Raw genomic sequence first — 27936 nt, 5'->3', positions numbered from 1 at the left:
TAAATATGTTCAGGGAAATACAGGAAATACTGACTATAGGTAATATCCTAAAATTCAAGTATTTGATTTTTTTATAAAAATATGGATACCTAATATCTCTGGTACTTAATTATATGTATTATTGAATAATCAAAAGGAATGAATACACAACTATTTTCTTAATTACACTTAATCTGGTGGCTCTTCATTGCCCATAAGATACAGTACAAAACTCTTGATAGGGTATATAACCACTGACAGCGTTAGCTCCTGTCCCTCCACTTCACATAGTCCATGGGCTTCCTTCATTTTCTTGCATGACATTGCCTCCTGCCCTACTCAATGAAGCCTTAAAGGATGAATACAAGTCTGCCAGACAATGTTACCTCCTCTGTGATGACTTCATCATTCTTTTTTCTGTGTTCTCACATAATTTGGTACAGTTATCTATTAGGGATATCACAACATTATCATAATGATTTGTTTGTATGAGTTTCCTCAGCTAAGCAGTGAGGTACTGGAGGGTGAAGTCTGTATCTTATTCATCTTTGAATCCTTGGTGCTCATTACAATGCCTGGGTCATACTAGGCACCTGATATTTTGTTAAATATGTGAGATATATCATTTAGTTTGAGTGGAAACTGGCAACCATGAAACATACATACAACAATTTAATGAGGTCATAAGAATTCTTATGTATCTATCATCTACCTATTATCCATTTATTTTTCACACTGAGGCCTTCGTTGTTATTTTCTAAATGCCTGAATATTAAAATATTAATTTATATGTAGAAACATATTTATATCTATTATTCTGTGGTTAATATATTGGTAAAAAAGCTGGCTGATTTGGTCTGTTCAAGCCAGCACTTAATCAAATTGCTGACGTCATTTTATCTGATTATATGCATGATATAGACCCAGGCATTTTCACTTTTCCACAGATTGAGATGGTGGTTTGAAGATATAGCCTACATGTTAGAATTTTCACTCAATAGTTTAGTCATCACTGTATTAAGAAAAAAATATAAAAGATAAGCAATTTTTTATGGATAGTTGGGCCATTTAATATTTTGTGATATGATACCATTAAAGTTTCATTTATATTCCTATAAGGTTTTCTCTTCACTGTTTCAGCTAATAGAGTTTGAAGTCCCAATGTATCTATCACTCCACTGAGGACATTTTTTTTTTATTGTTGTTCTAAAAACAGAGCACTAAGTTGCTCAATAGATAAAACAGAGAAACCACAGCTGGAGAAGTGCGAACATCAATTTACCCTTCATAGCACATGAAATTACATGCTGATTGTAAAGGAAGGCAATATTTAATTGACAGATATTCTAATACATAAATACATTAAGATGCCATCTGTTTGAGGACTCTACTGTGGATATCTGTGCTACAGAATATTTTCAAAAACTACATGTACAGTGAAGGAATCCTAATTCACATATGAATCTGGGAGACACGTATTTTTATTTTTCTGATTTGAATTCTTCACACATTTATCCCTTGTATTACAGCTGATTGCTTACATGTTTAACCTTCAACTAGATTAGGATGGTATCCAAATCTTACTCATCTCCAGATTCCCAGAGTGGTCAAAATTGTGTTGACACATAATACGTATTCAGCAAATGTTTATTGAAAAAAGAAGTGAATATACTATTAAAACCCTGATTTTTAAAGATTTCCCCTAGGAGCCATTTGAAGTTTTCTCCTGTGTTATAATGTCACAAAGATAAAAACCTCACAATTTTTTTCTTTGCTTATTGAAAAACATGGCAATAATGACAGAGGGAGAGGTTATATTATTCATAACATACAAGATGATTTTTTATAGCAATCTAACACTTGTCCTCCATGGATGAAACATTTGAACCAAAGGCAAAAAGCTCAGTAAAATATTTGAATTTGTATCTTCCACTAAAAATCAACGTGCTGGATAGGTGATTAATCTATTCACATAGTCAGTATTGTACACCAGTGCCTCAAGAGTCAAAATATTGGCTATTGCTTTTAGGCTGTTTGGTGGCAATCACAATTGACTTCCCTGGCTTTTCATTTAAACTTCAGTGTAACTAAGGATTCGTTATTATTTTATATTTTAAATTATTAGCAGGTCACACTGTATAATTTTCTTGCTCCTTTTTTTTTCAGAACCTGTTTTCTAGGTTATTAAAATGCTTCTTAAATAACTTCTTGGGATAATAACAGAAATTATACCTACATAATATTAAACAAAACCATTATTATAATATATATATAAGGAAGTATTCAGGGAAACATACTTTGTCATCTGATTCTAACTAATGAAATATTTTTAATGAGTGCACATCTATTAAAAGAATCCTCAAGATGCTGTAATTATTATTCATTTTCTAGAATTGTTTCACCATGAAGCTTTACGCTTCGATGGGGACTTTAATGTTTATGTTTTATGATGGCTGCATTGACTATTAAAAAGCAATTTGGCTGACATTTTAGGTCTTTTGTTGCCAATTTTAATTGGACTGTTCATCAAGCATCAACTCCCCTGTTAACTGCAAAAATTTCAGGCCAACGTCAGTTTACAGTAATGACTCTTTAATGATTTTATCCTGTCAGTATGCAAGCTTCGTATGGATATATGCATGATTAGTTTCATATCAAGACCTGTAATTAAATAATTGAAGCTTAAACAGAATGGATATCAAACACAAACACATATTTAATAAAGACTCAGAAACTTATCAAAATGCTGATTAGCAATTGAAGTGAATGTTTTGAGTTCATCTGTGTTAGTACTCATATCTTAAAAATATTTGTATTTATATTTTTTTGCCCAAAGTTAAAAATATTTTCTGTAGCATAGCAATACATTTGGGTTTTTAAAACATAATTTATATTCAATGCATACTTAATCTTCCTAAGTAAGAAATTTCTCTTTAACAGTTATTTTATTTGGAAAAAAAATTGATCAGAACAAAAAACCCTAGAGTAGCAATGAATATTTTTTTAAAGATTTTATTTATTTATTTTAGAGAGAGGGGAAGGAAGGGAGAAAGAGAGGGAGAGAAACATCAAGGTGAGAGAGAAACATCAATCAGTTGCTACTTGTAGGCACCCCAACGGGGACCTGGCCCGCAACAGAGGCATGTGCCCTGACCAAGAATCGAACTGATGACCTTTCACTTTAAGAGATTATGCCCAACCAACAGAGCCACACCGGTCAGGGAAATGTTTTTATTAATACCAATATTTAAGAAGTAGAGATATACTCGCATACTTATACTACACTGTCACCCACTTGCATGTCATAGAGTGTTAGAGCTGGAAGGGACCTTGGAAGCCAACTATTCTAACTTCTTTACTTGATAGTATTGAAGTCCAGATTATTTAAGTGACTTGCCTACAATCATATAGATAATTAGTGGCTGAGTCAAGAAGAAAAATCTAGGTCCAAGATGTAACCCCATGTATTCCTAGAGAATCAGAGGGTGAAAAAGTCTTTTATGTACTGTCAAGTTCCTTTTCTCCATACTTTATTATATGAACGTGTTTCAAAACTTAAAAACATGTCCTGGCTGGTGTGGCTCAGTGGATTGAGTACCAGCCTGTGAACTGAAGGTCGAGGTTCGATTCCCAGTTAGGGCACATGCCTGGGTTGTGGTCCAGGTTTCTGGTTGGGGGCGTGTGAGAGGCAACGACACATTGATGTTTCTCTCTTTCTCTTTCTCTCTCCTTTTCTCGCTCTAAAAATAAATAAATAAAATCTTTAAAAAAACTTAAAAACAAAACAAAAAAACCCAAGCCTGTATATAAAGATATGCACTGAGAGGGTTCATTTTCTCTTCTTTCCCCCTCTACCCCATTCCTCCTCCAACCTCTCTAAGGTAACCATTTTTACTATTCTTTAAAATTCGTCTTTCCAGTATTTTTCATGCCCATACACAACATATGAATACATATTTTTATTTTGCCCCTTTCCATGTGCAAAATACAGTACATATGTACACATTTTTATCCCTCTTTTTTTCACTTAAATATATCTTGAGATTGCTCTTTCAGTGCACAGAAATCTTTCTTGTTATTGTTTCCTTTAAGCTACATAGTATTTCCTTGTATGGATACTAGAGTTTATTTAGTGTGCTGGCAAATTAATAACAACTAATTGAAAAGGTTTTAATTGCTAAAAATTATTTCTACTTGGAAAAAATACTCATCCACATAACAGAAATGTAGAAAATACAGATATTTAAGTAAAGACTCAACTCCATAGCAGTGTGCATGGCACTGAAGAACACCTAGAAAAAATAGTATTTTCCTTTTGAGTTAAAGTGGTAGTCCTAAAGTACAATGCATAAAGAAGATGTTTTCCAGGCTTTACTGGTATGAGTCAGTGAAAATATATGTTATAATGAAAATGTTTATAATGCAGCCAAAACAAATGTTTACTTTTATTCTATGTTCAGCATCATATTTCAAAATCCTTCCATCTTCAGTCTAATAGATGATGCTACTTACCTTCTGCTCATGGTAACCCATATTTTAAAATAGTTTCATTTCACATTGGAATGGAAGGCCTGCCTAGGCTGCTATTATATAATGAAAGAAATTATGAAGACAGACCAATTAAGGTAGAAGTAGAATTCTTATTAAACAACAGGTCTTAGATTCCCACATCATGAAACACGTACTCCTGCCACATACCAAATTCCCATTAACAAGAAGGAATTATGCATGGAAGAAATACGTAGGCTGAAGAGGGTAGGATAAGTTAGTCCAGAGCAATCCTCAAATGTCAGTTTAAAATGCAGTGAATGCTTTATATTATGTGTAGTCATGTTGGATTGAATATTATCCAGTCACCCCTTGTTTATGACCACTTCTTCAAAAGTAACGGGACAAAGAATGGGGTGAAATAGAGAAGAGACGTGAACAGCCTGATTTGGAATTGTGAGTAAAAACGGAATCCAAAGGTGTGAGTCATGAAAATGTAATGATTCCTTAAGAAAACAGCTTAAGAAAAAAAAAAAAAAAAACTGTACTTTTCCTCAGCACGTAAAATATTTACATTTAAGAAAATGGACAGAAATATCTTTAAACTCTATTAGTTCATCCTAATTCAGATAGTCAAGCTTTACTGATTGTTAAGGCCAAATCATTTAAACTATAAGCATGTGATATTTACTTTCAAGTGTACTACACCCATTCTACTCTAATGTCCTATAGAAGCCCTTAGGGTTACTGATTTAAACAAAAACAATAAAGACGTCCATTGTATCCTTATTATTGCTTTTGACATGCTTTAAATAGTTTAGGCTCTTAGGTGAGACAAACTCTATAATCTTCATAGTATCTTTTTCATGGGGTGTTTCAGGGTAAGTTAAGCTCAACTCTGCCAATATAATAAGTTTTAAATTATGAGACTCTGCTTTGTAGCCAAAAATTTGTCCCTTAACATGGTATTTAAAAGGTGTAAACATGTTTAAAAAGCCAATCTCTAATTTAGAATAGTTACTTGGTAGATAATAATTTGAAATCTCCTTTACAAGAACTCTAAAACAATATTACAAAATACTGTAAAGGAGGTTTTTATTTAAAAAACTGATATTGAAAGGATGATCTATGCCATTCTCTGTCAATTACATGGAAAAAAAACCCACTATTTTTGTTTTTGAGAATTGCATGGACCTGAGATTGCATGAACATTTGCCACTAGATGGGACCTTGCAGCTGTGGTAATAATCCAGCAGGTACCTTCTTTTTATCCAGCTTTCACAGCACTCGCAGAGAGAAACCTTAAACGAAGTCAGTCTTTATTGATAAAATAAATCTTTATAACTTACACAACTAGCCAGCTGGGTCACAGTCGGCTTATTTCTTCACTGTGTCTTAGTAGATGATAGAAAACAGATAACATTTAGAGCAATTTCCTTGAAATAATGACCTATGCTAAAAAAGGAGCAATGTGTCTTTCTGGTAATCTCTCTAAAAAAGACTTCTGCTTTTCTTTCATTGACACAGTGGTACGCTTGTCCCAAACATCTTTTAGCACCTCTCTGCCCAGCATGTCTGTAACCTCTTCTAGTTGCCCTAGGACTACAGTTTTCTCTGAAGTCAGAGATAAAGATTTTTTTGTAATATACTGATTTCTGAAACTTAGAAGATGTATTGATGGCAAGCAAAGTTTGATGCTTGGAAATGAAACTACAGGGAGGCAGTATAGAGCAGGGGTTATGAGATCAGCTTCTAGACATAATAGTAGTGTTTTACATTACAAACACCTAGAAATTCTGGATGAACTCTTTTTTAAATGAAGAGTGACACCCAAAAGAAGTGTGGGGGGAGAAAACGCAGAAGCTAATAGCAAACCAGAAATTCTAAACAAGAGTGGCATGCCCAGGAGTTCATGCTACAGCTCTCCTTCAAGTGGCTGACTTGACGACATGGGTTTTAAGGCTAAGGTGAGAGAAGCAGAAGGAGGTGAGGCTCCGGGTCTTCACAAGGAAGGGAGTTGCAACTGAGACCTGCGTATGTTGTCCATAAATCAACCTTCAAAATGCTACACTTCAAAAAATGGTACACTAGAAAAATCTGCTCACTGCCACAGGGGCACAGAAGGAATTTTATTTATCCTGGGCTGGGCTAAAACAAAAAGTCATTCCTGAGAATTCAGAAGCATAGGCCTATATCATGTATGGATTTAGAGTTGAGTTTACATTTTCTGTGAGGTTGAGCAACTGCCACTATGAGACATTAGTATAGAAGTATCTGGAGGCTCTGGCAGAGGCCAATTCAAATGAGATTGCAATCCAAAGTCAAAAATTATGTTAGAAAACAGTCCATGATAAACAAAAGGCAAGAGACTCAAACTATAAGATTAGGCAAAAAAACATGTTTAAAATGATAAAGGAAGATGGGAAAACATAAGAACAAATCACCATTTGTATAAAATACATATATCATGTAGACATTAATGAGAATAAATAGATATTCTAAAGTTAAAAAATATAAATATATATAAAACAAACACAAAGGGCAAGTTAAATAGCAAGTAAAGCACAAATAGAGCAAGAATTAGTAAACATGTATATATATCTGAGGAAATTACACAAAATAGAGTACAGGCCAATAAAGAGATGAAAAATCTAAAAGAAAGATTTAAGAGTCACAGAAACTAGATTGACAATATAAAATATAGATCTAATTAAACATTCTAGAAGCAAAGTATAAAGAAAATGGGAAGAAACAGTGATGACTAAGAATTTTCTAAAATTGATTTAAAATTAGATTCTAGTTGTAATTTTGATGTGGTTGGGCAAAGAGGCGAACTATGTCTGCCTACACTGCCATCTTGACTATCACTCAGAACCATCAGAAATCAAGTTGAATCAAATTCTGACAACTACACAATTAAAGAAACAACACACATCCATCCAGAGTGATAAGAGGGGCAAAGATACAGAACCGGCTGGGTCCTCACCCACGTGTGGTAGATAAAAATTTGGGAAGGGTGTCTCAAAAGTGAGGAGTCCCAGCCCCACACCAAGCCCCCTAGTCCAGGGTTCCATTGCCAGGAAGGTAAGTCCGCACAACTTCTGGCTGCAAAACCCAGTGGGGGTTGAGTCAGTGGAAGAAACTGCTGGAGCCCCAAGAAGTTCCTCTTAAAGAGCCCAGCACATGGATTTACTTAGACTTCCTCCCTCTGAGCTCCAGCACTGGGGTAGCACCTTGAAAGGCATCAGTGGCATACAGGGAGAAACTGAGGTGTCTGGCACAAAGGCGAGCAAAAGCCATTGTCCCTTTTATAAACCTGCTCCCCACAGAGCTGGCAAGCTGGTGCCATGCCTGAGACTCCATCAACCTGGCTAACACTATTTGACCCACCTTGGAGATCACCAGAGACTCCACCCACCCAACTTACAGGCCCACCCAAGCTGCTTTTCCATATGAACGGCTGGTCTTGGCTCATGCTTCACAACTTCCTAAATCCTATCAAATAATCAATACCTGGCTTCGGTGAGCTCCAGGCCCAGCACTACCAGCAGACAGCCTAGATTCACAGCTTGGCTTCACCTGGGAATCTCCAAGCCTAGCATAAGCAGCAGCCATCTCAGATTGCTTTATAGCTCAGGCAGGGTGGCCCCAGGCAAAACCCGGGAATCCCAGAGCCTGTGCATCCAGTGGGAAACTATAGGCCATGTCAGAGCATCACCACCCTGCCCTTGCATAGCTGATCATCCAATCATCCATGGAGGGCAGAGGCTGGTGGTAAGTGGTCAAAGGCAATCCTTGCAGCTGACTGGCCTGGGTAAATCTCTCCCATTGATCTTCTAAAAGCAACCAAGGCTCAACTATAAGAGAAGGGTACACTCAACCTACATGAAGTGTGCACCGCAAGTACCCAGACTGGGTGATAAGTGAGGCTGTACCTCTAGACACTACAGGACACCTATTACATTAGGCTATGCTACTAAGACAGAAAATCTTAGCAGCTGTACCTAATACATAGAAACAAACACAGGGAGGTTGCCAAAACAAGGAGACAAAGAAACATGGCCCAAATGAAAGAACAGATCAAAACTCCAGAAAAAGAGCTAAATGAAATGGAGATGCAACCCATCAGATGTAGATTTCAAAACACTGGTTATAAGGATGGTCAAGAAACTTAGGGAGGACCTCAGCAGCATATAAAAGATCCAGTCAGAAGCAAAGGATACCTAATTGAAATGAAGAATTTACAGGGAAATAACAGTAAAGTGGATGAAGCTGAGAATGAAATCAATAATTTGGAATATAAGGAAGCAAAACAAAAACAAACAAACAAACAAACAAATAAAAACAACCAATCAGAACAAGAAGAAAAAAGAATAATAAAAAGTGAGGATAGTGTAAGTAGCCTCTGGAACAACTGCATGTGTTCCAACATTCACATCATAGGGGTTGCCAGAAGGAGAAGAGGAAATACAAGAAAATGGAAATCTATTTGAAAAAGTAATGAAAGAAAACTTCCCTTATTTGGTGAAGGATACAGACATGTAAGTCCAGAAAGCACAGAGAGTCCCAAGCATGATGGATGCAAAGAGGTTAAAGATAAAGAGAAGATCATAAAAGCAGCAAGAGAAAAGAAGTTAGTTACCTATAGGGGAGTTCCCATAAAACTGTCAGGTGATAACTCAAAAGAAACTTTTCAGGCTAGAAGGGATTGGGAAGAAATATTCAAAGTCATGAAAAGCAGGGACCTACAGCGAAGATTGCTTTCCCCAGCAAAGTTATTATTTAGAATCAAAAAGCAGATAAAGAGCTTCCCAGGCAAGAAAAAACTAAAGTAGTTCATCATCACCAAACTATTATTATATGATATGTTAAAGGGACTTATTTAAGAAAAAGAAGCAGATTAAAGCTATGAACAATAAAATGGCAAAAAATATAAATCTATCAACAATTGAATCTAAAAGACAAACTAAGCAAACAAGAACAGAGACAGAACACTATGGATACAGAGAGCATTTTGATGGTTGCCAGATGGGAGGGGGTGGGGGGAATAGGTGAAGAGGTGAGGGGATTAAGAAGTATAAATATGTAGTTACAGAAGAGCCATGGGATGTAAAGTACAGTATAGGAAATGGAGCAGCCAAAGACCTCATATACATGACCCATGGACATGAACAATGGTGGGAGGACTGCCTGAAGGAGTGGTGAGGGTGCTGCGTGGAGGGGGACTAAGGAGGACGATTGGGACAACTGTAATAGCATAATCAATAAAATACAACTAGAAATACAAAAAAATATATAAGTGATACACACATACACACAGATTAGATTCTGAGAAAAATATCAGATTCAGAAAGCACAACCCCCAAGCAGGATGAATATAAGTATCCACACTTTAAGAACACATGAGGAAGCTATGAAAATGCACCACTCAGATCTGCTGTGAGTGCATAATTGACTAGCAGCCCCAGTTGCCCTTCTGAATCCAGTGGTGGATTCATGCTGAGGCCAGACTGCCTACAGGCTACTCCTAGCCATTGACTGAACACGGTTTGGGTACTAATGCAGGCCATTTCTGCAGGATGGGGGACTCCAGAAATGTTACTTTAGTTCTAGGGCTCTCCATTAGCATGGCCAAAACTTTCCTGGATCCATGATGTAGTCTGAAACTATTCCTATTCAATTTTTCCTCCCCAACAGGTGCCACATCAGGTCCTGCATCCTGTTCTGAAGATTCTCCCTGTCCTCTTCTGCTCCTTCTCCATCACCCTTCAAAGACTTCCCCCAACCTCTTGCTCATCTAATCTCATCTTGGCATCTGCTTCTTGAATGATGTGAATCAACATACCATCAAAGAGGAAGAGAAAACTTTAAAACAACTAGAAAAAGAGATCATCTACAATGAAACTATAATTAGACTGACAGCAGATTTCTCAATTGCACTGCAGGAGTGTAAGATAATGTGTGTAAGATAATGTGTGGCAAGCACTGTTTGCTTACTGAATAGCCATTAACACCTTTTCAATTGCTAAGGAATCTGCAGATATTCAGGTATAAAAGATGTGCCTCACTCTGAGCTTCATTAGTGTTTTAAGCGAAACAGAGTACTTTGGTCTCCTTTATTAGGGACTAGATTAAAGGGTGGACTTGTCAACCCAGTTCTAGATGAGTGGAAGACTGAAAGAGGCTTCTAGGAAAGATTATCCTATTTAAGAGAGAGAGATAGACAAAGAGAAATATGCTCTTCCTTCCAGCCTTCGGACATTGTCATTGTGAGCATGATATTTGGAGTTATTAGCTGTTTAGCAACTTTAACAAAAGAGTGAAAAGAGTGACAGAGAAGCTGATCCAGAGCTCTGATATATTAAGCTGCTCAATTTATCAACCCTGATACTGTCCAGCTGTAGACTGCTTGTTATGAGAGGAAAACACATATCTTTATTGTTTAAGCCATTATTTTGGGATATTGTGTTACTTGTATCAGGAAGGATCCACAATGATAGTGCATGAAGCAATGTTATCAAAATGCTTAAAGAAAAGAATTGTCAATATTGAATTCTTGTATATCTAGTAAATATATTTGTCAAGAATGAGGGTGAAATGAAGATAACTTCCTACAAAGAAGGAAAGTTTAACACCAACAGACCATTGCTGAAATAACTATGAGAGGATACACTTCAGGAAGCATAAAACTGAATCTAGAAGGAGTGAAGTGTGCTAAAAGGAATAGTGAGTAAAGTGATCGGTAAACACATGGGTAAATCTACATGACCAGTTAATGTGGACATTATAATAATTTTGGTGTATTAAGAAAAATGGAAACTAAAACATTGGATAATAATTACACAGAAGTGAAGAGGGATGATCCAAATTAAAGCATTCTAAGGTTCATCTATTTTTTAGGAAAAGGGTACAGTTGATTAATTTTAAGATTTTATTTTTATTTATTTTTAGAGAGAGGGGAAGGAAGGGAGAAAGAGAGGGAGAGAAACATCAATGTGTGGTTGTCTCTCACACTCCCCCAACTGGGGACCTGGGCTGCAACCCAGGCATGAGCCCTGACTGGGAATTGAACTGGTGACCTTTCAGTTTGCAGGCCGGTGCTCAATCCACTGAACCACACCAGCCAGGGCATGTTGATTAATTTTAAACTGCAAGCCAAATAATGATTATATAAATTAAAGGAATCTACTAAAATAGTAGAACTAAAGTAAATAATTGCAAGTAGGGGGAGAAAAAATCAAATAAAGTCAATCAACAGAGGGAAATAAAAGATACAAATAAAAAATTAGTGACAGTGAAAGAATGAGTTCAAAGCCCTAATCCCAGCTCTGTCAGTCACTAGCTAAGGATCTGCTTCAGTTGTTTCTACTTAAAATGAAGATAATAGTATATTCTACATCACAGGGATTTTATAAAGATAAATGAATTACTCTAAAGAAAGTATTATGAATAGTGCCTGGTACATAGTTAGTACTCAATAACCCTCACACCTGTCAGAATGACTATCATCAATAAATCAACAAACAATAAGTGCTGGTGAGGATGTGGAGAAAAGGGAACCCTAGTGCATTGTTGGTGGGAATGCAGACTGGTGCAGCCACTGTGGAAAGCACTACGGGGTTTCTTCAAAAAATTAAAAGTGGAACTGCCTATGACCCAGTGATCCCACTGCCGGGACTATATCTGAAAAAACCTGAAATATTGATTTAAAAAAAAAAGCATCCCTAGGTTCACTGCAGCGTTATTTACCATAGGCAAGATCTGGAAACAGCTCAAGTGCCCATCAATAGATGAGTGGATTAAATAGATGTGGTACATTCACACAATGGAATACTACTTTGCCATAAAAAAGAAGGGATCTTACCTTTTGTGACAATATGGATGGACCTGGAGATCATTATGCTAAGTGAAACAAGTCAGTCAGAGAAAGACAAGTTCCATATGATTTCACTTATATGTGGAATCTAATGAACAAAACAAACAAAATACAATAGAAACAGACTCATAGGTACAGAGAACAGACTGGCAGCTGTCAGAGGGGAAAGGATTGGGGAGGCTGGGTAAAAAAGCTGAAGGGATTAAGCAAAAAAAAAAAAAAAAAAAGAAAGAAACATGTTATAGACATGGACAACAGCATGGTGATTGCCAGAGGGAAAGGCAGGTGGGGGGAGGTAAAAGAGGGTAAAGGGGGAAAAATGGTGATAGAAGGAGACTTGACTTGGGAAAAAATAAAAATGAAAGTAAAAATAATATTACATTCTATAAAAATAATTAAATTAAATTAAAAGAGAAAAACATTTAAAATTTTATATTCATCCAATTACATTAACATCATGAATGAAATATTTAAAAATACTACTTTTTTCAAAGAAGTAGTAAACTTTTCTAAGAATATTGGCTGAATAACCTACTGAAAATATTTCTTTTATGCGTGATTTATTAAATGTAAAGTCTTACAAAGTTTCATGAGCAAATATTAAGTGCAACTGTATTCAATATGTCACGAATATTTCATAACAGAAAAATAAAAAAATAAGTGGGAGAGTAAAATAGAGCATAAGAAATGTATCAGGACACGGTGGAAATTAGATGGGCTGAACACACAAATAATATTCCACTTTCTGATTCACTTTCAGTGATACACTGCTAATTAAAAATAAATAGCTCCTCTCCAAGAAGGGGGCAGAGAGAAGAACAGGAGCCAAGCAAGCAGAATTTGAACTCTCATCCACCCCAGCTCCATCACCATCTTCACTTTCATGATATCCATATCTTGGTTGGGATTCCCTTTGAAATTCTGGTTGAAGAAAGGGTTTTGAAAGTAGTCTAAGCACCATTACTCCAATCATGCTTTTCCCAGTCTTCCTGATGCTGAATACAAATATTCCAGAACTGATTTCAGCTTCTACCTTAAATTATGACTGTCATGCCCCAGCCAGCGTGGCTCTCAGTTGGGCATGATCCTGAAAACTGAAGGTTCGCTGGTTCGATTCCCAGTCAGGGCACATGCCTGGGTTGCAGGTTTGTTCCCTGGTCAGGGCACATATGGAAGGCAAACAATTGATGTTTCTCTGTAGTGTTGATGTTTCTCTTTCTCTCTTTCTCCCTCCCTTTTCTTCCTTCTAAAATCAAAAATTAAAATTAAAAAATTTACAGAATTATGACTGACACTTCCTCTGTGAAATGGCTTGGTGTCAGTGTTGGTGTTTGCTGCCATTTAGTGATCTTATCCCTGGGTGCAACCAAGCTATATAACAAGGAGTTAAATTATTGTTTAATTTCAAATACCTTAACTGAGAACAATTAACATTTAAAGTAAAGTGGTATGGAATAGTCTTCCTATATTTATAAATTCACTCACACAGCCATATCATTTAATATTAAAATACTTCAATATTAAATTATAATGTAAAATTTAACTGAAATAATTGTATATTCTGTGAGTCAGCAAACTTCTGTGAAGGACCAGACAGTAAATAGGGTTTACAGGTTATATAGTCTTTTGAAAGTATTCAAGTCCACCAGTGTAGTACCAAAGCAACCATAGAACTATGTAAATGAATGAGTGTGGCTGTGTTCCAGTAAAACTTCTTTCACAGTTACAGGCAGTGGGCCAGGATTGTCCCACAGGCCATAGTTTGCTGACCCTTGCTGGACTGGCTTGGTTTTTTATTACCCAGTGGATACATTTCACAAAATGGAATTTGCTACCAGATTATTTAATCGTTTTCTTAAACTGCAAATTACTTTTGTTCCAATGAGTTTAACTTTTGTTAAAAATTTGCTTTTGAAGACTGAAAGAAATGTTGCCTTTGTTTTTCAATATTCTAAAGGTAATTCAGTGTAACAGTCAAGGGGATGCATTGATATTTCCAATATAAGCCATAAGAAAGTAAAAGAGGGAGTTTCATATGTCAATTTGAGTGAATTATATTCAACTCAATAATGTTCAGGAAGATTATTACATATTTTACATTCAAATTCATAGATAGCATGTAATCCATTTATAACTTTGTTGACAGCTGAATTTTGCTATTTCATCTACCTTACAGAGAAGCCCTTGAAATTCAAGAACCTATGTGATTTTACTGCTTTTCTGAACTTAGTTCCTAAAGATTCTGTGAGAAAATTTAAGTAAAAATTATATTTTTAATTCGCTGACACTTTTAATTGCCCCAAAAGTTCACCTTCATTAAAAATATGGATATTGGCAGGGTCACTGTATAATGGTATGCAGATTGCACACTACACAAGAGTTCTTCATTTCAGGGTGTGCCGTTCACAATGGGGACACTGTGGATCATTGAGGATACTAAAAATTTACAGGTGCATCAAACCAGTTTCCTGGAAGATGGCTGTACAGTCTTATTCTAACAACCTGCATTATAGAATAATTTCTGATGGATTGTAATGAAGCATCTTGAGGAAGCATTGCCATTCCTATTCACAATTTTTTAAATGCCACGTGGTCTATTAGTGGCCTTGCATTATCTGAGAGAATGAGTCCTTTCCTCTAATAATTGCATGCACAGGTTGTAGCTAACCTCCTCGGTAAGACTGCAGGAAAAATAGGAAACCATGAAAAGTTTATACTTCTCTATTCAAAGGACATCCATTTCCATTTGTTTCTTTGGGAAATGACAGGTCAGTACGTATAGTGCACAATTTTCTCATAGGTCTCTACTGCAGTGCCTTTATCATGATGACCACAGAATAACTACTTAGATTGTATACGGATCTACCAGAGACTACATAGTGCTACCTAATCATCTTGCTATTGTTTTCAATATGATGTTTTAAGTTACCCCAGTCTTCTAATTGTGTTCCACTGAAAGAATGGTTTTCAGGTTGTGTTTCAGGAACATATCTTAAAGACTAGGATCAGGGTTGGAGCTTCTCAGTCCTCCCTTTCAGTTTTACCTATTGTCTACACTGGAGTTGCCCATAATATCTTGGTGTACAGGGGAAACGTTTTAAAATTGTTATATGCAGAGGACAGTTACCAACACCCTCCTCCCAGAAATTATGATTTAATTGAAAGATGCAAACAACAACATTGGTGGCAGTAAAAGTTTCCAATCTCTAAAAAACTCATACTTGGTAATTCCCATGGTATAACCTCTAATCCTCACAAAAATCTTGCAAGAATATAGTTATTATTATTCCCATTTTCCAGACTGCTATAGGTGAAATTATTGTAACCCATCAAATTCATATGTTAAGACCTAACCCCCACATGATGATATGTGAAGGTGGGGGGCCTTTGGGAGGTAATTAGGTCATAAGGGTGGATCCCTCATAAATGGGATTAGTGCCCTTAATAAAGTGACCCCAGAGAACAACCCTGTCCTGTATATGTGAGGACACAGTGAAAAGACAGGTGTCTATGAACCGGGAAATGGGTTTTCATCAGACACTGAATCTGCTGGCCTCCTGATCCTGACTTTTAGCCTTCAGAACAGTGAGAAATACATTTATGTTGTTTATAAGCTATCCAGTCTATGGTATTCTATTACAGCAGCACAAATATATTATAACACAGATGAAGATACCAAGGCTCAGAGAGGCCACCCTATTAGTAAATGGAAAACCTGGAACTGAACTTGAGTTGTCTGACCTCAAATATCCGCCCTATCCTACTTTTATTTTAATGTAGTGAGAAAACAGAAAAACAACAAGAACAACAAAAAAGGTTTTAGATATTCCTCCTTTTAAAAGAGTATCATACACAATGTGGATTAGTTATTGAGTTCATGGAAAGTTAAACAACAGTCTAAATTATAATAAATACTTATCATTACATAAACACACAAATGAGGGTAGGTTTAAAAACTTCCAATGAAATAAAATTACATTTTCAAACTCCTTGCCCAACTGCTCATTTCTTACCTTATTATCTTATTCTGAAATATTTCACGTTAATATTACCCTTTAAGAACCAAAGTGTATTTAAACACTTCCAAAAATAAATTTTGCTAAAAAAATATGGGTGATAGCTTTTAAGAAATATAGTTCTGCTACAGTAAGAGAAATCCAAACCGTTTGTGATTCACATCACATCAAACTTTGTTGCTTCATTCTAATTTTGAATTCAACATAATATTTGGTGATACAAGTACTTCAGTTAGGCATTTCACTTTAAACAGAAATTGGGACTCAGATGGCTTATATCAGGGATGGCTTGCAACTGTGATTTGAAGCAACATACACCTGTAAGTGACTTTGTAGCCCTAGGGGAATGCAAAGTGAGGTCACATGCAGGAACAAGCAGAGCCTTCAACTCCTGATGGAAAAATCATTATTTTACCAACTCGGTTAATTAGTTAGATGTATGAAGTTGGAGAGAAGTAAACTAAATATACTAGCAAGGACTATGAGACTGTATACCCAGATAGTACCCAACATTTCTGAGCATCTGCAAAAGGCTTAGTACTATGGTGGGCCATAGTATATAGACATTAACACAACCTTGTCTCTATCCCCAAGGAACAATATACTTCTATTCCTGCTTACTCATCATTGCCTACTCTTTGCCTCTGCATTAGAAAGAACTTCTTCCCTCATCTTTCCTCTTTGGTTTGTATGATCACCTATAGTCTTATTCCAAGACAAGCTTTTTTTTTTAATTTATTTTTATTGTTTTTTCTATTACAGTTGTCCCACTTTCCCCCCCACTGCTCCCCCGCGCTCCTAGCCCACCCCTTCAAAGGCCTCGTTCTTTATAAACATTATCCTGGACACTCCTTCCCCTGTACTCCAACTGGCCCATTCTGTAATAGCACCTCTTACACTTTATCAAACTGGCTTGTTTTCCTATGAACCTATTATTAATTTCCAATAAGTCCTTCAAAAGGAAGGGTTGTGTTTTCTTTGTCTCATTAAACAACTAATATTCCATTCAACCAATATTAATTAGCCTTTTTATAAGCTTGATAACTACAGTTATTGAAGCACACCATACACTTAAAATATGTTTGTTAAATTGAGGCAGGGTAGTAAGAAATTAGGAAAATTCGTTGGCAAGTACAATGGGGAAACTGAGAGAGCTGATTTAAACTGATCTCACCCAGCACCCTGATTCACTTGTCTCCCTTTCCCTTGTATGACCACGCTCTAAGCATTAAGCCCTCAGGACATTTAGGTAATACCCACATCAAATAATTTTAAGAACAAAGCCTTGGGTCAAACTAGAGGTAACGCCTAGATCTCAGTTGTGTTTCAGTTCCAGACCCAGAAGAGCAGCAGGGCTAGGCAGAGTGTCACCATGGCTGACATCAGGACCAGGTGTAATGACTAATGAATCCCTAAAGACCACAACCCTGAAAGCTGATGAATATTCTAATGAGATTCTCCTCTGAGACCTCCCCTAAAAGTTACACCTTTAGATAACAGATACAAGTCATTAAGAGAAAGGACCCAGTGGCTCTCTCTCTCTCCCTCCACCTTCCCCTTTTCAGCAAGACCACAACTCCCCCAATTGTTTCCCAAGGTGCATATCTTTGCTTTCTTTCTTCAAGGGCCCTACTTTTGCCTCTGTAACTTGTTTCCTGAGTCCACACAGCCCAGCTGGCTCACTCCTTCTGTCTCTGTGGCATTCTTTCCCAAGGGCCAAGAAAGCCTAACCTAAGTTCAGCTCTTACTAATGTTGCAAAGGGCCAAGGCAGCTCTGCCCAGGCTCATTCTTGTTGCTAGGATCTTGCCTCTTCTACCCTAAGCCATTCCTTTGTTTAACTGTCCCCAGCTTTAATAAACATACTCTCAAAATAATGTGGGCTCATGTTGTGAAATCTTTCCTACACAAAGTCAAGAACCAAGAACCCACATGGCCACCAACAAATTGAAGGAATACAGTCTAAAATCCAAAGTTAGTCCAAATGATCCCATGCCCTCCGTGTCATAGCTCCTATGTGTATCTCTGGCATACTAGATTCAGCTCGTGGTGAATTAATTTGTGTTACTGATATCCATACCATTTTCAAGTTTTTCTTTGTATGTATAATCCCTCCCCAAATAGATTAAAAACTTCTTGAGGGAAAGGGCCATTAAGAACTCAATGAGGCTGTTCCCTGGTGTCAGAATGTCATACCCTGGCTATCCCCCCACGGGCTACCCACCTTTCACTGGATATCCTCCTGTGGGTCAGGAGTCATCTTTTCCCCCTCCTGGTCAGTATCCTTATCCTAGTGGCTTTCCTACAATGGGAGGAGGTGCCTACCCAGCAGCACCAAGTAGCGGCTACCCAGGAGCTGGAGGCTACCCTGCTGCGGGTGGTTATCCAGCCCCTGGAGGCTACCCTGGTGCCCCACAGCCAGGAGGAGCTCCAGCCTATCCTGGAGTTCCTCCAGGCCAAGGGTTTGGAGCCCCACCAGGTGGAGCAGGCTTCTCTGGCTACCCACAGCCGCCCTCACAGTCTTACGGAGGTGGCCCAGGACAGGTCCCACTACCTGGTGGCTTTCCCGGAGGACAAATGCCTTCTCAGTATCCTGGAGGACAGACTCCTTTTCCTAGTCAGCCTGCCGCGATGACTCAGGGAACTCAGGGAACAATTCGGCCGGCTGCCAACTTCGATGCTATGAGAGATGCAGAAATTCTTCGTAAAGCAATGAAGGGTTTTGGGACAGATGAACAAGCAATTGTGGATGTCGTGGCCAACCGTTCCAACGATCAAAGACAAAAAATTAAAGCAGCATTTAAGACCATGTATGGAAAGGATTTAATTAAAGATCTGAAATCAGAGTTAAGTGGCAATGTGGAAGAATTGATCCTTGCTCTGTTCATGCCAACTACATATTATGATGCCTGGAGTTTACGAAATGCAATGAAGGGAGCAGGAACTCAGGAACGTGTATTGATTGAAATTTTATGCACAAGAACCAATCAGGAAATCCAAGAAATTGTCAGATGTTATCAGTCAGAATTTGGACGAGACCTTGAAAAGGATATTCGGTCAGATACGTCAGGGCATTTTGAACGTTTACTTGTATCCATGTGCCAGGGAAATCGTGATGAGAACCAGAATGTTAACCACCAGTTGGCTCAGGAAGATGCTCAGCGTCTCTATCAAGCTGGTGAAGGGAGACTGGGGACAGATGAGTCTTGCTTTAACATGATTCTTGCCACAAGAAGCTTTCCTCAGCTGAGAGCTACCATGGAGGCCTATTCCAGGATGGCTAATCGAGATTTGTTAAGCAGCGTTGGCCGTGAGTTTTCCGGAAATGTTGAAAGTGGTTTGAAGGCCATCTTGCAGTGTGCTCTGAACCGCCCTGCCTTCTTTGCTGAGAGGCTCTACTATTCTATGAAAGGAGCTGGCACAGATGACTCCACCCTGATCAGGATCGTGGTGACTCGAAGTGAGATTGATCTTGTACAAATAAAACAGATGTTCTGTCAGATGTATCAGAAGACCCTGGACACAATGATTGCAAGTGACACGAGTGGGGATTACCGAAGGCTTCTTCTAGCTATTGTGGGCCAGTAAGAGGGAATTTTTCTTAAATAAATGAAACTATTCAAAGCTTCTCCTTCAAAGCAGTGACTGACCAGCATGCAGCAATATCAACCATCATTTAACCAAAAGAGCTTCTTATTAAAGACTGTGTCAGGGTTGTGCTTGGTCTGCACATGTGGTTATTGCCTTAATTCCAATGTTATTTTTTTTCTCTATATACAATCAATGTAAAGCCATATCATAACGATGTAGTATTAATGCAGTATTTGTAAAGCTTAATTTTCTCACTCACTGCTGTTATTCTAATCAGGTTACCAAATTAAATAAAAATCACAACAATCTCTAAAAAAAAAAAAAAAAAAAAAAAAAAAGAACTCAATGATTATGAATCTAAAAAAAGCAACCTTTTACTTTTGGATTGGCATTATTAGCATGAAATAGAAAATTTACCATTCATCTAGTTGGTAATTTCAACAACTTCCCCACCTCCCAAATCTCATTCACCAAATCCTGCCTCATGTTACCCCTGCTGCAAATATCTTAGGCATTGCCTTTGGGACTTAAGCCTCATATGAACCATTACACCAGCCTCTTATTTGCTTTTCTTGCCTTTGGCTCCCCACCCCCTACCCCAATTCAATCCATCATGAACATTGTCACCATAATATGCTTTCTAAAAACTAAATCTGACTATGTATAGTAGAAATTACCTAGCTTAGCTGTTCACTAAATATTTCCCTTCTTCTTCCAAGGAACACAGGTAGACCACATTTTACAACCTTTCTTCCAGATAGGTCTAGACATATGACTGAGTCCACAAGATAAAAGTTTTGAGTACCATTTCCAGGTCTGGTCCATAAAGAAACTACCATTTATGGGGGCTCTGCAGCAGGCTTCAAACCTTCCTAAATATGCTCAAAAAAGCAGCAGCAGAGCCCAACCCCCCATACTTCTCACTGAGTGGCCCCAGGCACAGCATTAGCAGTAGCCATCTGCAGATTGCTTTATATTTTATAGCAAGGGGACCCAGACAGAACACAGGTGAAGGCTGACCTTCGCCAGCATCTCCCAGGAAACCCCAGAGCCTGCACACCAAGCAGACAGTTACAGTCTACATAAGAACACCACTACCCAACCTCATCTATAAGCAATGAAAGGAGGTATTTGCTGGCTAGTGGGCACAGCCAGTCCTACCAGCTGTTTGGCCTGGGTTCCCTCCCATTGACCTTCTGACATCAATCAAGGCTCAACAAAAAGAGGAAGGTGTACTCAGTCCACATGAAGAGCATACATCAAGTACCCAGCTTGGGGAATAGCGAAGCTGTGCCTCTGAACCCTACAGGACAACTACTACATTAGGTCATGCTAAAAAGAAGACATGGAGTTAAAGCAGCTCTACATAACACATAGAAACAAACATAGGGAGGCTGCCAAAATCAGAAAACAAAGAAACAGGGACCAAATGAAAGAACAGAGCAAAACTCTAGAAAAAGAATTAAACAAAATGGAGATAAGCAATCTATCAGATGCAGATTTCAAAACACTGGTTTAAGTCTGTTCAAGGAACTCATTAGGTACTTCAACAGCATAAAAATTGTCCAATCAGAAGTGAAGGAGACACCAATTGAAATAAGGAGCAATTTACAGGGAATCAAGAACGCAGTGGATGAAGCCAAGATCAAATCAATGAATTGGAACATAAGGAAGAAAAAGACATCCAATCAGTACAGCAAGAAGAAAAGAAAATCCAAAAACCTGAGGACAGTATAAGGAGCACTGAGACAACTTCAAGCATTCCAATATTCACATCATATGGGGTGCCAGTAGGAAAAGAGAAAGAGCAAGAAATTGGAAACTGAGAAGGGAGAAGATGGCGGAGGAGTGAGGGGAGGCTGCGCTTCCTGGCTCCTGAGACCCGTCTGTAGTTTACACTAATTGCAGACAGAACATCTCAGTGAGCAGCTGGACACTGGCAGGAGTTGAGCCTTGGCACTGCTGGATTAGAGAAAACTATCTGGGAATGACCTGTTTGGTGAGGACAGTGGAGGAAAAAGGGATGAGATGGGGTTCCTGACTGGGTTGGCTCGCCGAGCTGTGGCTGGAAGCACACAAAGGCTTTTTGCCAACCACAGGCTTCCCCAGAGAGGAATCAGGAGCAGAGCGGGTCTCTGCCCGCTGGCAGAGCCAGGACGGGGCCAGGTGGCATCTGAAGCTGAAAGACAAGAAACAGCGTACTGCTGTGCATGTGAGAACGTGATTTTCTTTTATATTTTCCTCTTGTGTGCTGCAGAGAGGGGAGGAAAGGTTGGGGGTGACAGGACATTCTTGAGGAGCGCAGGCACAGAAGTGCGCTCGCCCACTCCCCAACCCTCCCTTTGGGTTGTGCGGGCATGCACAGAGAAGTGCCCTCATTCACTGGCCTAGGTGCGCGGGGCTGGGTGTTCAGGTGCCCTTCAGACACACCCCAACAGACATAAGATCAGTGCCCCAATGGGCGCAGGGAGGGCCTGCTGGGCACACAGAAGATGGTGTGCAGACAGCCCTGGCCAGCCCTAGTGGGCACCAGGCCAGAGCGGAGACCACATGCACTGGCTCTGCTCGCGCCCACCCAGGCGGGTGCAGGAACAGCGGGTGGCTGTGGTGCAGGAACAACGGGCAGCAGCGACTCACAGATGCTCACTTCCACTGTGCACAAGTGTCCCGGGCCCCGCCCCAAGGGGCGAGAGACCAACTTCTGGGGTGTGGCTGGCAGGCCTGAGGCTAGCATGAAGGCCATGTTGTGCGTGCATGTGGCTGCACGCACAAGCACCCCAGCCAGCTCGAACAGGTCCCAAACAAACGCCGGCCACCATGGGCGCACACCGCTGCTGCTAGGAACAGGAACCTCTGCCCCGCCTTATTAGACCAGCTGTGGATCCAGAAAAGAAGATGACACACAAAGGCTGAACTGAGTAAAAACTTTCCTTTTATATTTTTTAAATTTTTATTTCTATTTTAGTTTTTTTATTTGTATTTTATTGTATATTAATTTTTTAATTTCTTGTTTTTAAATTTAATTTAAAATTTTTTTAAAAACTATCTCTTTAATATGTTTTATACCATCTCTCCTTCTCATCCTTCCTCTTTAATTTTTTTTATTTGTCTAGTTTGGCCTCCCTTTCACACTAAATAAATAGAATATAACTACTATATTAATCTAATACTATACAATTCCACTTTCTTACTATATTCTGCATTCTTCCCTTTTTTTCTTTTATTATTATTATTATTTTTTTGCTTTGGTTGAATGTTTATTAAATACACTACAATTGTACCTTATTCTGCAGTTTTTAAAATCATTGACATGTGAACTCAGTAAAAACGTAGTTTATAGAAAACCACCTGAAAAACTAAAATAAAAACAAGAATGCACATTTTACACACATATTGGATACACTGCTGAAAATGTCAGGAATTATTTTAATAAAGCTGATCATGAAACATGAGGTGGCTTGATTTTATTAATTCTGATTCCAGACCATGACTTCAGAAGTGTTAACGCTGAAATGTAGATGTAAAAGCACATCAGTTAACAAAACTGTTTAACAGTGTTTGAGAAACAGATAAAATAGTTTTCCTTTTACAAATACTTTTCTAAATCCGTTCTCTACCTCTCTTCTATTAAGAGGATTACCTGTGCATATCGATGAGGCAAAAAATTAATTCCTTTAAAAATCAAATTAGAGCCTATTTACAAAACATGCAGAGGGCGAATTCTGAGGAGGTGCTATTGCAGGACTAGTTACAAGTGAGTTCTCAGCCAAGTGACAGGACACACCTTCACTTCTGCAAACACGAGTCTTTTCTCCTCCCTTCCCGGAAGAAGTGCTACTTCAGGACATGGACTATAAAATGGCATACAACGCAAACACAGAAACAAAGGAGTTTGCAAATTCTTTATATTTCCAGCTGTGGAGACAATATTTTTTGAGAGCTGAGGTTACCTCTAGCAGCGAAACGAGAGCCAACTGTTAAGCAGCCAGAATGCTACAGTAATTGAATACATGACCATTTCTCTTTTAGCGCGTTCTTTGTTTTCCTCTTCTAAAAGCTGTAGACGTCGATTTAGTTTGATTATCTGTCTTCTTAATGAAACTGCATCGACGACACTCATGTCATCCACAGGTCCTTCGACGGTTGCATCTATGTTTGAAAGGCCATACCTGATGTTGTTATGATGCGGATTAGAAGTGGCGGCAGCAGACCCACCACGCAACACAGGTATGGAGTCTGTTCTGACCAGCTGTCCGTTCTGGCGCACAGCATTCTCGCTCATAGAGCGCTCCCTTTTTAGCCTGCCAACGGAACGGACTTCTTCATTTTGAGGGGTTTGAGGAGGTCTTTCTAAATCCAGAAAATCTAGTGGTCTTTCACTTAGCCTAAGTACACGAGGTGGAGTTTTTACTGCCAGAGGTTTAAAAGAAGTTGACTGAATGAGGTCAAGATCCCCTGGTCTTGAAAATGGAATGTCTTCATTATTACCTGCTACTACAATCATCTCTGGAACCTGCATGATCACACTAGCATTTGGAACTCCTTCTTGGAATTCTTGTTCCAGGTCAGCATTTGGTGGTGCGATCTTTAATTTTTCCGGGACCCTCATTCGCTGGCTAATACCTTCGGTGTATTCCATTTCATACTGAATTCGACTAATTTCCGCCATCTCAGCAGCAGTGGGAGAAGGAAATGCTGCCCCACTCATTGTATGTGTACCAACTACTACTTGCTCTTTGGCACTATCTGCTCCTGTGCTTCATAGTAAATACTTTAACTTGCTTCAATGTGCGCGTGCTGGATTTAAGAGCCGCTTTTGTACCCCGGGCCCGCTGGAGGGTCCCCGGTGAGGGCTGCCGCCCACCGGCTCCCGGGGCGCTCTGGTGGGCGCTGTCAGAGGCCGTTGGCCGAGCGCACGGAGGCGCCCGGGTAAAACACCGGCAGGAGCGGCCCGCAGCAGGCCAGAACAGACCTTTTTTTTTTTTTTTTTTTTTTTTTTTTTTGATTTAATGTGTTTTATTGATTAAAATATTACATTTGTGCCACTTTCCCTTCCCTCTGCTCCCCTCCACCCGGTGGCCCCCTCCCTCCAGTTGTCCCCCCCTTTTAGATTATGTCCATTAGTTGTGCTTACAGTTCCTCCCAACCTCTCTCCGTCTATTCCATTCCCTCCTACCATGATCCCCAATTCCTATATCATCTCCCTCCCTCTCCCCACTCCCCCTCCCTGTTGGCCTCCCCCCACTATGTTTCCCTTACCCACAGTTCCTTTTCCACTCTCGTTGCCTGTTTCGTTTGCCTTTGTTTCATCTCCCTAGCTTCTGTTTTTTAAACCAGTCCCTTTAACTTCTCATATAACAGTGGTTTGGATCTAATGAACTCTTTCAGTTTTATTTTGTCCTGGAAACACTTTCTCTGTCCTTCTATTCTGAATGACAATTTCGCTGGATAGAGTATTCGTGGTTGTAGGTTTTGGATTTTCATTACTTTGAATATTTCTTGCCAGTCCCTTCTTGTCTGTAGGGTTTCCCTTGAGAAGTCAGCTGATAGTCTAATTGGGACCCCTTTGTACATAATTCTTTTCTTCTCTTTTGCTGCTTTTAAGATTCTCTCTTTATCTTTAATTTTTGACATTTTGATTATAATGTGTCTTGGAGTGGTTCTCCCTGGGTCCAGTCTCTTGGGAACTCTCCTTGCTTCCTGGACCTGCAAGTCTATTCCCTTCCCCAAGTCTGGGAAGTTCTCCTTTATTATATTTTCACTCAATTTTTCAAGTTCTAGTTCATCTTCCTCATTCTCTGGCAAACCAATGATTCTTATGTTGGGCCTTTTATAGCTGTCCCAGAGGTTTCTGATCCTCTCATTGTTGCTTCCCATTTCCTCTCGCTGCATTGGTTGACTGCTTGTTCCTTCTCCACATTCCAGTTTGTTGAAATGGACTCTGGATTCCTCACCATCTGTCTCGTATGTGGTTTTGTTCCTTTCGTTATGAAAGTTTTTCGCTTCTTTCATATCTTTTTCCTGCTCTTTTGTGAATTCTGTAAGCCACCTGATAACAATGGCCCAGAACTGAGCCTCTGACAGGTTTCTTATCTGTTCATCTGTCAGGTTCTCTATCTGCTGCCTGGTGAGCTGCACCACCGGGATCTCTATATTTGTCTGCCACATTTTGACAGATGCGTTTTGTTTTCCTGGGCCGGCTGTCGGGGGCAGGGGGCAGTGCCTGCGTACGCGTCACAAATCAGCTACCCCCGGCGCCTGCCTGTGGTGCTTTCTGTGGGGGCGGGGGTCCAAGATGGATTCACACAGTTATTCAGCTAGGAGACCGGGATCCGTCCTCCCGCCCCCCTGGGCCTCACTGTTCAAGGCGATGCTGCGGCTGCTCCCCAGCGCCGGAGTCGCGCAGGCCAGGGGCTTGATTGGAGTCGCGCAGGCCAGGGGCTTGAATGCCTCCAGGATTTTTCGACGCCCCGCCCCGCCGCTCCGCAAGCAGCTTTGCCTTCTTTAACTCTTACCTGCCCAAATGGCACCGCTGGTTTATAACTTCATATGTTGGGCTTCCGTGTAGCTTTATTTTCTGGAATTTCTAGTTATCCTTTGTTTTGAAGTAGTTGTATTCCACTATAGTTGTAGAGGGAGACCTAGCGTGTCCGTCTAAGCCTCCATCTTGGCCGGAAGTCCTTTTTTTTTTTTTTTTTTTTTTTAAAGTCAATGCTATGTGTCTTTTTTTAAGTATATTTTATTGATTATATTGTTACAATAGTTCCAATTTTTTCCCCTTTGCTCCCCTCCGCCCAGCACCCCCCTTCCCCAACAATCCCCTCCCCAAGTCCATGCCCATGGCTCGTACATACAAACTCTCCTGCCTCACCCTTTCATATATTCTTCTTCTTTTTTTTTAAAATAAATAATTAATTAGTTAAATATTTTAACAATAAAAAATAACAATCCCTCCCTCTCAGACTTAAGACCCTTTACAATCTTATAAAGGACAATGGGCGAAGGTCTTGAGCTCCTCTAGCTGCTTCAAGCTGGACATGGTCGTCGTCCTACCTACCCTTGGGTCAAGAAATCCCTAATAAGAGTGGGGGTGTGGAGGGGAGGGTGGCCTTCGCACAAGGGGAAGGATCGTGCAGACTCCAGGTTGGTTGGCTGTCTCTGGACAACGGCATGCTTGGTTTAACAGGCTGGCATCCTTGTTGTATTCTGGGGGCAACAGGGTTAAAGGACATCATTCAATCCGTAACCACTAGATGACAAAAGACAGGTATTAACTTTTCAATGTCCCACATTAGGGAAAAGAAGGGCTTCTTTGGAGGAAGGTATGCCAGGTACATCTCACCTGTCCAAAACCCTTTTGCCCATTATACTTAGTTTTGATTGAGGGAAATATTTTAGGTTTCCCCCCTCTCAGGCCTCTGGGCTCTTTCTATCCAAGCCATTAGGATAGAAAAGAAAAACCAGTTTTAAAGTGAAGCCCACAGACCACCCCGTTCTTCACCAACCCAACCACTTAGTTCAGCCAAACCATTGAGTCTCAGGAGGCAGCAATGCAGACAGGATTAAGTGAGGCCTATACGTACAGACAATCACTCAGGTAATGAGATCGTAGGCTTATGCCCTTTGGAAACAGAAAACACATGTTAATTTATGTAACATAACCCACATACATGTCTCTAAATCTGTAGGACTGTCTTATTGGAAAGACATCCAGTTGCAAGGCATTTGACATTCTTCTTGCCTGTAAATTAAACCTCTTTGATAATGCCACAGATATAGTTTAACTTTCAAATGAAAACAAATTTTAAATGAAAAGAAACTTTAAAGACGGTTAGCTGCACTACTTTACAGTCTACCACTGGGCATTGTGATCCTCTTTGAATCCTGATTTTTCTCCCTAAGATTACCCTCCTTGTCATTAAAGGGACTGCATTAAGTTCATTTTTAATTTATTCTGTTCATTTGCATAAACACAACAAGAGCAGCAA

General features: G+C 39.3%; 2 protein-coding genes and 1 pseudogene across 4 annotated transcripts in view; 1 reads left to right on the top strand and 2 right to left on the bottom strand.

Moving 5' to 3' along the window:
- The window catches only part of TENM1 (teneurin transmembrane protein 1), a 730204-nt gene that overhangs the window by 475382 nt on the left and 226886 nt on the right, over positions 1-27936 (bottom strand). The window lies entirely within an intron of this gene.
- Positions 18528-20074, top strand: LOC149990799 (annexin A7 pseudogene; annotated as a pseudogene).
- LOC149990798 (mitochondrial fission factor) lies at positions 23355-24900 on the bottom strand. Its single transcript, XM_090265131.1, has one exon. The coding sequence runs from the start codon at positions 24654-24656 to the stop codon at positions 23901-23903; it is 756 nt and encodes a 251-aa protein (XP_090121257.1). The 5' UTR covers positions 24657-24900; the 3' UTR covers positions 23355-23900.

This window comes from Furipterus horrens, unplaced genomic scaffold (assembly GCF_987537825.1).
Source record: "Furipterus horrens unplaced genomic scaffold, mFurHor1.1.pri manual_scaffold_17, whole genome shotgun sequence".
Lineage (NCBI taxonomy): Eukaryota > Metazoa > Chordata > Mammalia > Chiroptera > Furipteridae > Furipterus > Furipterus horrens.
The sequence above is the reverse complement of the archived record's forward strand: the minus strand, read 5'-3'. Positions and strand labels throughout refer to the sequence as shown.